Source organism: Chiloscyllium plagiosum, unplaced genomic scaffold (genome assembly GCF_037043375.1).
Source record: "Chiloscyllium plagiosum isolate Xiang-an unplaced genomic scaffold, Cpla_swu_hap1 HiC_scaffold_1, whole genome shotgun sequence".
Lineage (NCBI taxonomy): Eukaryota > Metazoa > Chordata > Chondrichthyes > Orectolobiformes > Hemiscylliidae > Chiloscyllium > Chiloscyllium plagiosum.
In genome coordinates, this window is record NW_028270139.1 from 74,306,467 (window position 1) to 74,322,817 (window position 16,351).

Below are 16,351 nucleotides of genomic sequence, written 5' to 3' on the forward strand. Positions count from 1 at the left end.
GTGATTCCCTGTATTAGAACAGTGACTTTAATTCTAGCCACTTTAATTAGTTATAAAGCACTTTGAGATATCTTAAAGTTTGCAGCCATTTATTATTACAGGATTTTTTTTGGGGCACTTTTACAACAAGGTGAAATTACTCTTACATGGAGCTAATGCTTTACAGAAAAGAATTATTATTTAAATGTACATCTTAAAGTGAAAAACTTGCAATTTAATGCAAATATAAATGTTCACCTTGTAATGTTATGCAGTTTGTGTGGAAGAATCGTTTGCTAGAAATTAACTGTTAGACCCCCTGTGTAAAATGTTACTCTTGGTGCAATTGCATTCTTTTAAATATTGGTATGAATAAATTCATGGTAGCTGTTAGTTTATAATTTTGTCTTTTGCAGGAAATCTTCGATCTTGCAGTTGCTGCTCCGACTGCTGTAACAAGGGAATGCCACCCAGGAAAAAGAGGAGACCGACAGTTGCAGATGATCTGACAGCTAAAAAAAGCAGGCATGATGGGTATGTTTTACTAGTTTTGTTTTTGAAGAGAAAAGGCTGCATATTCATAGCAGTTCAGTGTAAAACTTTTAAGCAATTACTTTGCTGTCAAATTCATAGTTATTGGAAGAAAGTCTCATTCAGTATATGTTGCATTGGCCCCTTACTCCCCTTTTAGGAGCAGAGAAATAGGAGTAGGCCACTCAGCCCTTTGAGCCTGTTTCACCTTTCAATGAGATCATTGGCTAGCTCCGTGATCTTTGGCCCATATCCCTTAAACTCTCAATAAGCAGAAGTATTATCTATCTCAGCATTAAATTAACAACCAATACTGTTTGGAAGAGAGTTCCAAACATCTGCCATGTCTTGTATGTAAAAGTGCTTCCTAACATTTTCTCCTTGAGGATCTGGCCCGAATTCCCAGACTATGCACCCGGTTCTAGAATCTCCAACCAGTGGAAATAGTGTATCTTTATTTGCCCTGTCTTTTCCTGTTAACCTCTTGAAGACTTAGATCAGATTATCCCTTAATCTCAGGAACCCCAAGGAGGCTGTGGCCATATAGTAGAATTCACCATGCAGTTAGTAACATAGAATCCCAATAGTGTGGGACTAGGTCATGTGGCTCACTGTGTCCACGGTGATCCCTCTGAGCATCCCACCCAGACACGCCCACCTACCCTATCCCTATAACCCTGTATTTCCCATGGCTACTCCATCTAGCCTACACATCCCCCTGGACACTATTGGGCAATTTAGCATTGCCAACCCACCTAACCAGCACATCTCTGGACTGTGGGAGGAAACTAGTGCACCCAGAAGACATCTTTGCATACGTGGGGAGAAGGCGCGAACTATATATATATCTACCCACTCACTCCACTCACTCCACTCACTCCACTCACTCCACTCACTCCACTCACTCCACTCACTCCACTCACTCCACTCACTCCACTCACTCCACTCACTCCACTCACTCCACTCACTCCACTCACTCCACTCACTCCACTCACTCCACTCACTCCACTCACTCCACTCACTCCACTCACTCCACTCACTCCACTCACTCCACTCACTCCACTCACTCCACTCACTCCACTCACTCCACTCACTCCACTCACTCCACTCACTCCACTCACTCCACTCACTCCACTCACTCCACTCACTCCACTCACTCCACTCACTCCACTCACTCCACTCACTCCACTCACTCCACTCACTCCACTCACTCCACTCACTCCACTCACTCCACTCACTCCACTCACTCCACTCACTCCACTCACTCCACTCACTCCACTCACTCCACTCACTCGCCAGGTTGGGAGGGAGAGGCTGGAATCAGATGTAACTGTAGTTACCAAGACGAGGGAGGACCTGGCCAGAGTTGTTTAGAAGGGTAGTCACACAGGGATGATTGTGGAGCAGTAATAGTAGGAGTTCCTGGGGTAATTCAGGAGGCATAGCACAGCAGAAATACGCCCCAAGGAAGCAGGAAACATGAAGGTGGTGAGGCAACCATGGCTGACTAGGATAGTCAGACAGCATTAAACAGAAAGTATACAATGTGGTGAAGTTTAGTGGGAAGCCTTTAACAACCAGAGGATATCTGAAAAAGCAAAAAGGGGGAGAGAAGATAAAATGAGTAAGCTAGCTAGTAATTTAAAAGACAGTTGCAAGAGACTTTTTTAAAGCTCTCTATAAGGTAAGAGAGGAAAGAGTGTACATTGGACTGCTAGAAAATTAGGCTGGCGAAGTAGTAATGGAGAGCAGAGAAACTGAACCGGTACTTTGTCAGTTTTCACAGTCGAAGACACCAGTAACAAAGCAGAATGTAAAAATGTACAGCACAGGAACGAACCCTTTGGCCCATAATGTTGTGCTGAACATGACGCCAAATTAAACTAATCCCTTTGCCTGCCCTTGGTCCATGCCCCTCTATTCCTTGCATATTCATGTGCTTATCTAAAAGTCTCTTAAATGCCCCTATTATATCTCCTCTGCCACAACCTGTGGCAATGTGTTCCAGATACCTACTATCCTGGTAAACCTCTTCTGCACCCTAGCCTCCACATTGTACAAGAGAACTTCGAGAGTTGGGGCAGAGGTGAGTGTAGTGGCTGTCAGTAATGAGAAGGTGCTGAAAAGTCTGACGGCGGATAAATTACTCTGACCAGATGGTGTAAAGTTCTGAAGGAGATAGCTGAGGAGATTGGAGAGGCAATGGTGGTGATCTTCCAGGAATCACCAGAGCCAGAGAGGGTCACAGAGGATTGGAATGTGGCTACTGTAATACTCCTGTTTAAGAAGGGAGGGAAACATGAAGGCTGGTTAGCCTGATATCAGTTAATAGTAAGATTTTAGAGTCAGTTATTAAAGACGAGATTGTAGAGTACTTGTATGGTAAAATAGTGCTTAGCACAGATTAGTGAAAGGGAAGTCATGCGTGAAAAATCTTAGAATTATTTTGAGGTGGTAATGAGCAAGTTAAACAAAGGAGAACCAGTGGATGTGATATATTGAGATTTTCGGAAGGCCTTTGACCAGGTGCTGCACAGGCTACTAAATAAGAGTCTACAGTATTAGGGGTAAGGTACTGGCATGGATAGAAGATTGGCTGACTGGCAGAAGGCAAAGGTCAGGGATAACGGAGTTCCTTTCAGGATGGCAGCCGGTAACTAGTAGAATTCCACAGTAGTCAATGAGACCACAATTACTCACATTGTACATTAATGGTCTGGATGGAGAAACTTGTTGATAAATTTGTACATGATGCAAAGATAGGTGGAGGGACAGGTAGTTTTGAGGAAGTTGGAAGGCTGCAGAAGGACTTGAATTTGCTAGGTGAATGGGAAAAGAAGTGATGGATGGAATATGTACATTTTGGTAAGAAGATTCGAGGTGTAAACTTTTCTAAATGGAGAAAGGGTTTGGAAATCTGAAGCACAAAGGAGCTTAGGAGTCCTAGTTCAGGAGTCTCTTAAGATTAACAAGAAGGTTTAATTAAAGCCCAGGAACGTAAATGCAATGTTGGTATTTATTTCAAGAGCTACAGACACCAAGTGCAGAGATGTGCAGTCTCAGCAGTAAAAGGCTCTGGTTAGTCCACATTTGAAATAGTATGAGCAGTTTTGGGTCCTGCATCAAAAGAAAGATGTGTTGCTGTTGGAGGGGGTCTGGAGGAAGATTGCAAGAATGATTCCAGGAGTGAAGGCTTATCCTATGAGGAGTGTTTAAGGACTTTGGGTCTGTACTCAATAGAGTTTTTAGAAGGATGATCGGGGTATGGGAGGGGATCTGATTGAAACTTTAATACTGAGGGCTGGGTAGAGTGAATGTGAAGATGAGGTTTTTACTCGTAGAAATGGCTAGTAGCTGGAGACACAGCCTCAGAATGAATGGATGACCCTTGAGAACTGAGATGAGGAAGCGTTTCTTGCCCAAGGGTGGTGAATTTGTGGAATTGATTGCCACAGAGGGCTTGGGAGGCCATGTCATTGTGTATTTAAAGCATAGGTCCTCAGTAAGAGGATCAGGGTTACAAGGAAAATAGGGTTGAGCAACCCATCAGCCTTGATCAAATGGCGGAACAGACTTCATGGGCTAAATGACTTAATTCTGCTTCTCTGGTCTAAATCCATAGAAAAGAGCCCACTTTGCATAGTCGCTCCTCAAATTTAACTCCTGAAGTCCATGTATCATCCTTTGTAAACCTGTGTTTTACCCTCAAATTTCAATATATCCTTCCTAAGGTGTGGTGCCCAGATCTGCTCATAGTACATAGGGCTTTGTATAACTATAGCTTAACTTCTGCATCTTTGTAATCTATATTTTAAATATTGCTCTTATTATCAAATGTTTTCTTGAATTTACATGAATTTCTATTCTCATAAATCAGCGATGGTGGTTAAATGTTTTAACACTCTGGAAAAAATGCAAAGAAAGTTAATGATTTATGTCTGCCATCAAAAACTGGACTGTAGAGACAAGTGGAAAAATTAAAATTGAAGAGTTTGGTTCAGTTATGTTGGGAAATGAGAGCACCATTTAACCCCAGAAGACTAATGTCTTGTTGCAGAATTCTGCAATGATTGATGCTTTATTATAATTTTAGGAATAAATTGAAGTATAAAATCAAACAATGCTGGATGTATTTGAACAATCAATTAATACATCTTGCATGTTTTCTTTGTCAAGAAAGGACATTTGCTACTCAAATGGAGCATTAGAAAGCTGTGTTTAAAGCATTGATTTTAGCAATCACTGTAGCAGAAGTATTAACTTAAAGAGGCATTAAGATTGTGCTTTTTAAAAAGCAAATGGTATGATCATTTTTCTTTTTTTTCATGAACAATTTCATGAGATACTTAATGGTTTTGACTGGTAAGATTTTTTCTTTCTTTTTCTAGAAAGAACATCCTGTAGTTCGTTAAATAGATTTCAGCTAGAAAATAATTTACCGTTCTCACGAGTGGAATAAATTGAGTACTCATTTTGCCTTGTATTAGATTTTGTGATTAACTTTACTTCCTTTCAACCATGTATGCCCAGCAACAGAATGAGATCCTAAGTTTTTTTTTGGCAGCTATAATTTAATTTAAATGCTTGTTTTTTAAAATAAAGGCTCTTGCTTGATTTCAAAATTCTGCTATTAAATGCAATGGGCACGTTGGCTACTCTGGAAATTTGAGCAGTTACCAGGACAAAATTAACTCCTCACTTCTTGGGATGTTGCACTCCTTGAATTATGAATTTTCTGCTAAACCAACAAAAGGGAATGGTCTACCTCAGCTAGTTCTTAACAAAGGAGACAGTCACAACTAATTTCAATGTCTTGGTGCAAATGACTCCACAATTATCTGCTGCAAAGCAATGATTTCTGCCAAGTGGACATCAAACACACCTCATTAGCTGAGTGCCTCAACCTGAAACTTCATTGACATGATTCAAGCTGCTGGTTTGTTTGAATAGTCTTTAATTTACAGTTTTTGACCTCTTTAATGAGTTTGCTTGTAATAGCAGAAGCGCAAGCAGCTCCACATATAGCTAATGCTTGCCTCTTATGTCAGTGTCTCAAAATTTTGGAATGAATCCTGTATTTTGCCTGCAGAGTGAACTAATTCTCTCTGCACTTACAACTTACAACTCTGTACTTTCATCAGCAATTTGACTGCATTGTTGACGGTTGTGGATGTAATTGCTTCCTGTGCTGAAAACATCTGAGACTCTGTGCATCTGCACTCCTGTGGAATGGACTTTGTGCACTGCCAAATGAGATACTGCATTGGAACTGACTTACTGGATTCTCTAATTCATGTGAATTAATTCTGATATCTTTGATTATAAATAATTTTTAATCCATCTATCCTTTTCTCTTTCTGCATCTTTCTTGGATGCAAATATGTGTGAATGCATGGTGTAAAATATTCCTCCTCAAGTTTTGAATGCAGTAATAAACTGTATTTACTTTAACCCCAAAGAAATTGCTGTGGGTTATTTTTAAATTGGACTTCACAAACTGATTGTGGTATGTTTTCCTGAAACCCTATTTCAAAAGGAAAATAAATAGTCGAAGAAACTTTAAAAATAGAACGTTTTGCAGCTAGGAAAACCTGTTTTTATTAGAAAATTAAATTCTCCCATTTGTCTGTGACGTTGGTCTGTAATAAACACTTCAAACCATTCTGAGGAATGGTGACTTGACCCAAAATGTTAACTCTGATTTCTCTTCACAGATGCTGCCAGACCTGCTGAGCTTTTCCAGCAATTTGTTTTTACTTCAAAGCTCTTGCCTTTCATTTGAAGCAAATGTCCAATCAGACGTTGTGCAAGTTATCTGGAGGTTTTTCACCAGAACATTGAGCTTGTAGCATAGCTACCTTGGAAAACGTAGAAGCAGAATGCTATAGCCTAAACACATTCAAATGGATTGGATGATAGAAGCTGACTAATTGAATTATCTACCAAATGGACAAACGTGTTGGCTATATTAGTTTTCTGTTCTTAAATATTTTTGTTCTTCCTGATGTCATTGCTTGTTTTTGTTTGGATGACGGCTTATGTTAAAGATGCTGCATTTGACACGACCATCAAATTTACCCGAGGCTTGTATGAAACCCCTATCAAAGCTCAATTGAATAGCTATTCCATTTTGGTCATCTCTCTGCTCTTGTGCCATTGTTTAACTGATTTGAAAATTGTAGCCTGGACTTTTAGCTGATAACTTTGGCATTTCAGAAAATTCTGTCCTTTGTGTCCAAAAGTCAGATAATTGTACCTATTTAATGGAATAGTGTGGCATTGTGCATTTGAATCTTTGATTCAAATATGACTATTTCAGGCTAACTTTGAGATCGTTTCAGGTATGGAAATGTGTTGCTGGAAAAGCGCAGCAGGTCAGGCAGCATCTAGGGAACAGGAGAATCGACGTTTCGGGCATTAGCCCTTCTTCAGGAATGAGGAAAGTTGGTCCAGCAGGCTAAGATAAAAGATAGGGAGGAGGGACTTGGGGGAGGGGCGTCGGAAATGTGATAGGTGGAAAGAGGTCAAGGTGAGGGTGATAGGTCAGACTGGGGTGGGGGCGGAGAGGTCGGGAAGAAGATTGCAGGTTAGGAAGGCGGTGCTGAATTTGATGGATTTGACTGAGACAGGCTGGGGGGAGGGGAAATGAGGAAACTGGTGAAATCCCTTGTGGTTGGAGGGTTCCTAGCCGGAAGATGAGGCGTTCTTCCTCCAACCGTCGTTTCGCTGTGGTCTGACGATGGAGGAGTCCAAAGACCTGCATATCCTTGGTGGAGTGGGAGGGGGAATTGAAATGTTGAGCTACAGGGTGGTTGGGTTGGTTGGTCCGGGTGTCCCAGAGGTGTTCTCTGAAACGCTCCGCAAGTAGGCGGCCTGTCTCCCCAATATAGAGGAGGCCGCCTACTTGCGGTTGGTTAAAGAAACCAACTCCCACCCACCCTCTGACGACCCCTTCTCCCGCCTCCAACACACCCCATCCACCTGGACACCCCCGTGCTGGCCTCCTACCTGCCCTCGACCTCTGCATAGCCAACTGCCGCCGCGATATTAACCGCCACCTGAACTCCCCCACCCCTCTCTCCCACTCCAACCTCTCACCCTCGGAACGCGCAGCCCTCCACTCACTCCGTTGCAACCCCAACCTCACTATCAAACCAGCAGACAAGGGAGGCGCGGTAGTAGTTTGGCGCACCGACCTCTACACCGCTGAGGCCAAATGCCAGCTCGCAGATACCTCCTCCTACTGCCCCCTTGACCATGACCCCACCCCCCACCACCAAACCATCATCTCCCAGACCGTCCATAACCTCATCACCTCGGGGGATCTCCCATCCACCGCCTCCAACCTCATAGTCCCACAACCCCGCACCTCCCGCTTCTACCTCCTGCCCAAAATCCACAAACCTGACTGCCCCGGCCGACCCATTGTCTCCGCCTGCTCCTGCCCCACCGAACACATCTCCGCATACCTTGACACCGTCCTGTCCCCCTTAGTCCAAGAACTCCCCACCTACGTTCGGGACACCACCCATGCCCTCCACCTGCTCCATGATTTTCGCTTCCCCGGTCCCCAACGCATTATTTTCACCATGGACATCCAGTCCCTGTACACCTCCATCCCCCATCACGAAAGACTCAAAGCCCTCCGATTCTTTCTTTCCTGCCGTACCGACCAGTACCCTTCCACAGACACCCTCCTTCGACTGACTGAACTGGTCCTCACCCTGAACAACTTCTCTTTCCAATCCTCCCACTTCCTCCAAACGAAAGGAGTAGCCATGGGCACCCGCATGGGCCCCAGCTATGCCTGCCTCTTCGTAGGATATGTGGAACAATCCATCTTCCGCAACTACACTGGCCCCACCCCCCACCTTTTCCTCCGCTACATCGATGACTGTATCGGCGCCGCCTCGAGCTCCCACGAGAAGGTTGAACAGTTCATCCACTTCACCAACACCTTCCACCCCAACCTCAAATTCACCTGGACAGTCTCAGATTCCTCCCTCCCCTTCCTCGACCTTTCTATTTCTATCTCAGGCGACCGAGTCAACACGGACATCTACTACAAACCAACCGACTCCCACAGCTACCTGGACTACACCTCCTCCCATCCTGCCCCCTGTAAAAACGCCATCCCATTCTCCCAATTCCTTCGACTCCGCCCCATCTGCTCCCAGGAGGACCAGTTCCAAAAACGCACATCCCAGATGGCCTCCTTCTTCAAGGACCGCAATTTCCCCCCCGACGTGGTCGACGATGCCCTCCACCGCATCTCTTCCACTTCCCGATCCTCCGCCCTTGAACCCCACCCCTCCAACCGCCACCAGGACAGAACCCCACTGGTCCTCACCTACCACCCCACTAACCTCCATGTACAGCGCATCATCCGCCGCCATTTCCGCCACCTCCAAACGGACCCCACCACCAAGGATATATTTCCCTCCCCTCCCCTATCAGTATTCCGTAAAGACCACTCCCTCCGTGACTCCCTCGTCAGATCCACACCCCCCACCAACCCAACCTCCACTCCCGGCACCTTCCCCTGCAACCGCAGGAGGTGCAAGACTTGCGCCCTCACTTCCCTCCAAGGTCCCAAAGGAAACTTCCATATCCGCCACAGATTCACCTGTACCTCCACACATATCATCTATTGCATCCTTTGCCCCCGATGTGGCCTCCTCTATATTGGGGAGACAGAGTATTTTGGAAAGTCCCCCAAGTCCCTCCTCCCTATCTTTTATCTTAGCCTGCTGGACCAACTTTCCTCATTCCTGAAGAAGGGCTAATGCCCGAAACGTCGATTCTCCTGTTCCCTAGATGCTGCCTGACCTGCTGCGCTTTTCCAGCAACACATTTCCATCTCTGATCTCCAGCATCTGCAGACCTCACTTTCTCCTCATCGTTTCAGGTATGCTTTGTAAACCCAGTGGTGAATCTGGGACAAACCCTTGTTGCTTCCTACAGTCTGACTCCAAAGCTTCATTTGGATTCTGTGCATGGACTTGTGGTTTGAGGCCTTGTGACTTTATTTTCTGGACTATCTTTAGATACAGTGGTCGTGTTTTTTTTTGTTAACTTCTGTTTATGAAACAAGACGTGATTCTTGTGTACAAATCTATACAGAAACTCTAGTTCAACCAGCAGTTTCGTAACATCAAGATTTGGTTCTTGATGCTCGATATGTGTAGAGTGCAATCATTTATGCACACTGACAAAGGAGGTTATAGGATGTCATATGACCAAGAATATTGCTTTTATCTCTTTCTACAGACTTGGGGATTGTCATTTGAAGAGGGAATTACTTGATGGATCCATGCTGAAGAATGAACAAATGATGTGCAGTGAAGATGCCAATTGATGCCTCCTTTCCTTAGGGCTAATGACTACAGTGCTTAATCTACAGAGACAAAATACTAGGTTTTTTTACTTGATTTAACACTCGCTTCAGCTTTGATTATGTTGCACTTTTGTTAGTACAACAAGTATAGCATTTTAGACTCTTTCATTTCCCATTGGTTGGCTGTAAGGTAACTTGCAGTTGTCATGGGTTGGTTTGATTAACCTTTCCAAAATACTAAATTTAAAGTTGTGCCTCTACTTTGCTACCTTTTTGCAAATGGCTACCTGATCCTCTCAAAGTCTTTCAACAGTATGCAAGGCACATGTTAGGAGTGTGACTGCAGATCTTGTGTCTCTGCTGTGGGTACAGCTGCAACCATGATCAAGAGGCTTAGCACCATCCAGGATAACATTGCAGCAATGTACTAAGTTTATCTTTGCATCACCTCCCTCTCATGTGGCCTCAAACGCTTTGAAGAGCATAAGAAGTAACTGCTTACATTACACCATAATGGGCAATATAAATATGAATGCATTTGTGATGTGAGTAACATGAAAGATAGCAGAAATTTTATAACTGAAGGCATTGGCTAAAAATTATTTTAATGATGCTTAAGAATGTTGAGAGAATTGTATCATAGCAGAGCATTTTAAGGCACAATTTTAGAGTGTAGTAGGATCAAGATAGCTGAAAGATCTATGATTGCAGATTGAAGTGGGAAAGGGAAGAGACAAAGCAAGTGTTTAGAGGTGTAGTGAATATTTGAAGATGTTTTAATGACAAAGGGAGACTAAAATATAAAAGTAAGTTGTAACAGAATTTTTGGATGGAAGTGGATGTCTAGTACGAATAAGGGGACGAACGTTGATTTGAACAGGATGATAAGGTTTAGTCAAGTTTAAATTTTCCTTATGGCCTAGGCCTTTCAGTGATGAAATTTAAATTGCCAGTTATCTTTGCACATATTCAATTGGAGATGTCATGGGGAATCAGTGGTTTCTTGAAATGTCAGGCTAAATAGTTTTCCTAATTTTTGTATAACATTTAATTTCAGGAGCTTGCTTCTTGAACTTTGTTCAGAATTTAGTGTCTCTAGACTTTCTTTCTCAGAAGGTATTATCCTAGATAGATGGTAATTACTATGCCTACAAAGGAGTGTCTTATTTATGTGAGGAGAGATCTGCTGGAGAAAGTGTTTTATTGTTAGTACTGAAGTACTGTTCATGTCCAGAAAACCCCTCTTGTTTAAAGGCATATGCTTCCAAATGCTACAGTTAATGGGTAAAATCAGGTAACTAGTATCAGAGAATTTAAGATGAACTCTTTTTACATGGTATATTTTGTCTTTTCTATAGCACCATGTACAAGAAACAAGACTCTAACAGGATGAAGCCTGAAGAGGAGGGGTTCTCCACTAAGCGATGCTTGGAGTGGTTCTATGAGTATGCGGGTATGTGTAAATGCTAGAGTTCAGTGCTAACTAATCAATATGCCCTTAAGATGATGGCTGTCAACTTGGAATCCACAGGACTATCTAAGAGTTTTCACAAAATGTGCTGAGTGATAGAGACAAATGTATGGGAGGGGAAGGGAAGGAAGAATTTCTTTTTTTAAAAAAAAACTTACCACCTTTCATAAGTTATTGGTAGTTGGTGTTTAGTCCCAAATGAATAATTGATGCGACGCTTGCTACCAAAGCTCCCGAGTATTCTGCTGCCTTTGTGGAGCCAGCATGACTTACGACAATTAATGTCATGTTTAGGGTGGCATAGTGGCTCAGTGGTTAGTGTTGCTGCCTCACAGCACCAGGGACCTGGGTTCAGTTCCAGCCCCTCGTGATTGTCTGTCTGTGGGGAGTTTGCACGTTCTCCCCATGTCTGCATGGGTTTCCTTGCGTGCTCTGGTTTTCTCCCACAATCCAAAGATCTGCAGGTTAGGTGAATTGGCCATGCTAAATTGCACAGGTGTTCAGGGGTGTGTTAGTCTGGGGTAAATGTGGGATAATAGGGTAGAGGGATGGGTCTGAGTGGGATACGCCTCTTCGGAGGTGTTGACTTGCTGGGCTCAAGGGCTGTTTTCACATTGTAGGGATTCTATGATTATTAAGTTTGCTTTCTTAGTTGGGGAGATTGTATAAGACTTGCTATTTCTAAAGTTTATACTTAAAACTACAAGTCTTCTCAAAACTCGCTAAAACTAGCATGTTGCAGTCGTATCAGTTATTTGCATGGTTAAATAACACTTAATAAACTGGTGGGTTTAGTTTGCACAGTTATAGTCATATAGTCATACAGTCATACAACTTGGAAACAGAAACCCTTTGGTCCAACTAGTCCACACCGACCATGTTCCCAGACTAAACTAGTTGCACCTGCCTGTGTTTGACCCATATCCTTCCAAACATTTCTTCTTATTCGTGTACTTGTCCAAATGTCCTGCATCCATCACAGGATGGTTAAGAAGACATTTAGCACGTTTGTCTTCATTTGCTCAGACCTTTTGAGTATAGGAGTTGGGAATTAAATTGAGGTTGTATAGAACATTAGTGAGGCTTCTTCTGATGTACTCTGCTCCTTGCCCAGTTATAGGAAGGATATTATTAAGCTGAAGAAGCTTCAGAAGAGATTTACCAGGATCTTGCCAGGTATGGAAGATTTGAGTTAGCAAGAGAGGCTGGGACTTTATTCAGTGGCAGGTAGGAGGTTGAGAGGCAACCTTCTAGAAGTTTATAAAATAATGAGGGGTATAGATGGAATTAATGGTAGTTGTTTTCTCCCTAGGATGGAGGATTTCAAGACTAGAGGGAACGTTTTTAAGGTGAGAGGAGATTTTAAGAAAGACACGAGGGGGCAAAGTTTATGAACTGAGGATGGATTGTGTGTGGGATGAACTTCCAGAGGCTGTAGTGGATGTGGGTACAATTCCAACATTTAAAAAGCATTTCGATAAGTACATGAATAGAAAAGGTTTGGAGGGACGAGCCAGGAGCAGGCAGGCAGGTGGAACTAGTTTAGTTTTGTGATTATGTTCAGCATAGACTGGTTGGAATGAAGGGTCCGTTTCCATGCTGTACAACACTGACAGTATCTCTCTTAAATGGGCACCCCTCGTCTTTAAATGATCCCTAGTCCTAGATTCTCCCACAAGTGTATGCATCATTTTGATATCTACCTAGCCGAGATTCCCCTAAACTCCACAGCACAGGCCTAGCCTGCCTAACCTTTCCTCCATAGGACATGATTTTCGCTTCGTGAAGCAGCAAATGAAATGTAATCCTAAAAACATTGTCAAAGACCCCTCCCACCCTGGTAATGCTCTCCTATAACCTCCTGTCTGACAGAAGATGTATGCCAGCATGTTCAAGAACAGCTTATTTCCTGCTTTTATTAAGCTAATGAATGGACTCTCTAACTTCAAATAATGTTAATCATGTTAATGTTAATCTTGCCTTGAGCACCCCCTGTGCTTTGTAATCTGTACCCCTCACTCTAAGTACCCTATGCTCTGTATGTCCTTGCTTACTATGATCTCCCTGTGCTGCCTGAAAGCAAAGCTTCTTTTTGTACTTAGGCAAATCAATAAAACAAATCTAAGTGTGAAGTGATGCACTTTGGGAGGCTAACTAGGCAAGGGAGAACAGTAGGAAGGAGACTGGGTCAAAAGGACCATGTGTTTATATCCATAGGTCCTTGAAGGCAGCAGGACCAGAGTAGATAAGGTGGTTAAAATGCATATGGCATACTTGCCTCTGTTAGTGAAGGCACTGAATATAAATTTTTGTTGCAAACGTTTCGTCCCCTGGTTGTCAACCGGCAGCGGCAGGGACAGGCCACTATAAATGCCGGAGGAAACACCACCGAAGCGCTTCACAGGAGGCTCCCAAGCACGGAGGATGTCACCTAGACGGGATGAAACGCTTGCAACAAAAATTTCCAGCTCGGCGAACAGAACCACAACAACGAGCACCCGAGCTACAAATCTTCACCCAAACTTTGAACTGAATATAAAAGCTATGTGGTTGTGATGAGAACTTGAGTTTTGAAGAAGGGTTACTGAATCTGAAGCTTTGAAACTGATTTCACCCTGCATATGCTCAGTTTTTCCCGAATATCTGTGTTCATTTCTGACTTCCAGCACCTGCAATTCTTTGGGTGGTTGTATGAAGGCTGAAGTTGTTTTCCTTAGAGTAAAGGAGGTGGGAGTGGGGGATTTCTGCTTGTATGCCTCAAAGTCCTGACCAGCACAGACAGATTAGATAATGGGAAGGGATGGCTTCTCCCTTTAATAGAGGACATATCTTTTTAACCTGAGGGTGGGGTGTCGAATCTGAAAACATTGCCTGAAATGCTGGTAGAGGCATGCCTGTTTTAAACTATCTTAACTCAAAGTTTGTGCGAAGATTTGTAGCTCGGGTGCTCGTTGTTGTGGTTCTGATGGCCGAACTGGAAGTTTTTGTTGCAGACGTTTCGTCCCCTGGCTAGGCGACATCATCAGTGCTTGGGAGCCTCCTGCGAAGCGCTTCTTTGATGTTTCCTCTGGTGTTTATAGTAGTCTGTCCCTGCCGCTTCCGGTTGTCAGTTTCAGCTGTCTGCTGTAGTGGTTGGTATATTGGGTCCAGGTCTGTGTGTTTGTTGATGGAGTTTGTGGATGAATGCCATGCCTCTAGGAATTCCCTGGCTGTTCTCTGTCTGGCTTGCCCTATGATAGTAGTGTTGTCCCAGTCGAATTCATGTTGCTTGTTGTCTGCGTGTGTGGCTACTAAGGTTAGCTGGTCGTGTCGTTTCGTGGCTAGTTGATGTTCATGTATGCGGATTGTTAGCTGTCTTCCTGTTTGTCCTTTGAGGCATACAAGCAGAAATCCCCCACTCCCACCTCCTTTTACTCTAAGGACAAACAGGAAGACATTATCGAACAAGTCCACATTAGACATATGGGAGTTGTTTAAAATCTACTGATCAAAGTTCAAGTCCAGATATGTTCCAATAAGGAGTAAAAACAAGGATGGCAAGGGAAGGGATCCTTTGAAAAGGAAAGATTTTATGAATTTGGTCAAAAGGAAAAATGAAGTGCATATAAGCTTTAGGTAGTTAAAATCAGACCGGGCCTGTGAGGAATATAAAGAAAACAAGAACTGAGAGCCATGAAATGGACTTGGCAAGTGGGGTTAAAGAGAAATGGACTTGGCAAGTGGGGTTAAACGCTACTTGCGGAGCGTTTCAGAGAACACCTCTGGGACACCCGGACCAACCAACCCAACCACCCTGTAGCTCAACATTTCAATTCCCCCTCCCACTCCACCAAGGATATGCAGGTGTTTGGACTCCTCCATCGTCAGACCACAACAAAACGACGGTTGGAGGAAGAACGCCTCATCTTCCGGCTAGGAACCCTCCAACCACAAGGGATGAACTTGGATTTCACCAGTTTCCTCATTTCCCCTCCCCCCCCAGCCTGTCTCAGTCAAATCCATCAAATTCAGCACCGCCTTCCTAACCTGAGATCTTCTTCCCGACCTCTCCGCCCCCACCCCAGTCTGACCTATCACCCTCACCTTGACCTCTTTCCACCTATCACATTTCCGACGCCCCTCCCCCAAGTCCCTCCTCCCTACCTTTTATCTTAGCCTGCTGGACAAACTTTCCTCATTCCTGAAGAAGGGCTTATGCCCGAAACGTCGATTCTCCTGTTCCCTGGATGCTGCCTGACCTGCTGCGCTTTTCCAGCAACACATTTCCAGCTCTGATCTCCAGCATCTGCAGACCTCACTTTCTCCTTAAAGAGAATCCCAAGGCAATCTACAAATATATTAAAAACAAGAGGATAGGACCACTCAAGGATTAAGGAGGGAACTTGTGCATGGAGGGAGAAGCTGTGGGTGAGATCCTAAATGAGTACTTGGCTTCAGTATTCACCCAGGATTAGGATATGGAGGATAGTGAGACGTATGGAGCATGCTAATATGCCAGGGCATTTTGAGATAAAGAAAGTGGTATTGGGTCTCTTGATGAATATTAGTGTCAGAGATATACAGCACGAAAACAGACCCTTCTGTCCAACAAGTCCATGCTGACAAGGTATCCTAAATAAATCTAGTCCCATTTGGCAGTAATTGGCCCATATCCCCCTCAACCCTTCCTATTCATATACTCATCCAGGTGCCTTTTAAATGTTGTAATTGTACTAGCCTCGACCACTTCCTCTGGCAGCTCATTCCATACACGTACCACCTTCTGCATGAAAACGTTGCCCCTTGGATCAGTTTTAAATCTTTCCCCCTCACCTTAAAACTATGCCCTCCAGTTTTGGACTCCCCCACACCAAGAGAAAGATCTTGTCTATTTACTTTTTCCATACCCCTCTTTTTATAAAATCTCGAAGGTTACCTCTCGGACTCCAACCCTTCAGGAAAAATAGCCCAAGTCTATTCACCTCTCTATGGCTCAACCCTGACAACATCCTTGTAAATCTTTTCTGAGCCCTTTCAAGTTTCACAACATTCTT

General features: G+C 43.7%; 1 protein-coding gene across 1 annotated transcript in view; it reads left to right on the forward strand.

The window, feature by feature from the left end:
• The window catches only part of dcun1d4 (DCN1, defective in cullin neddylation 1, domain containing 4 (S. cerevisiae)), a 70,569-nt gene that overhangs the window by 25,716 nt on the left and 28,502 nt on the right, over positions 1 to 16,351 (forward strand). The window contains exons 4-5 of the mRNA XM_043691125.2: positions 396 to 513; positions 11,206 to 11,300. Of these exons, the coding sequence (XP_043547060.1) occupies positions 396 to 513; positions 11,206 to 11,300 (213 nt within the window). The remainder of the gene's footprint in view (positions 1 to 395; positions 514 to 11,205; positions 11,301 to 16,351) is intronic.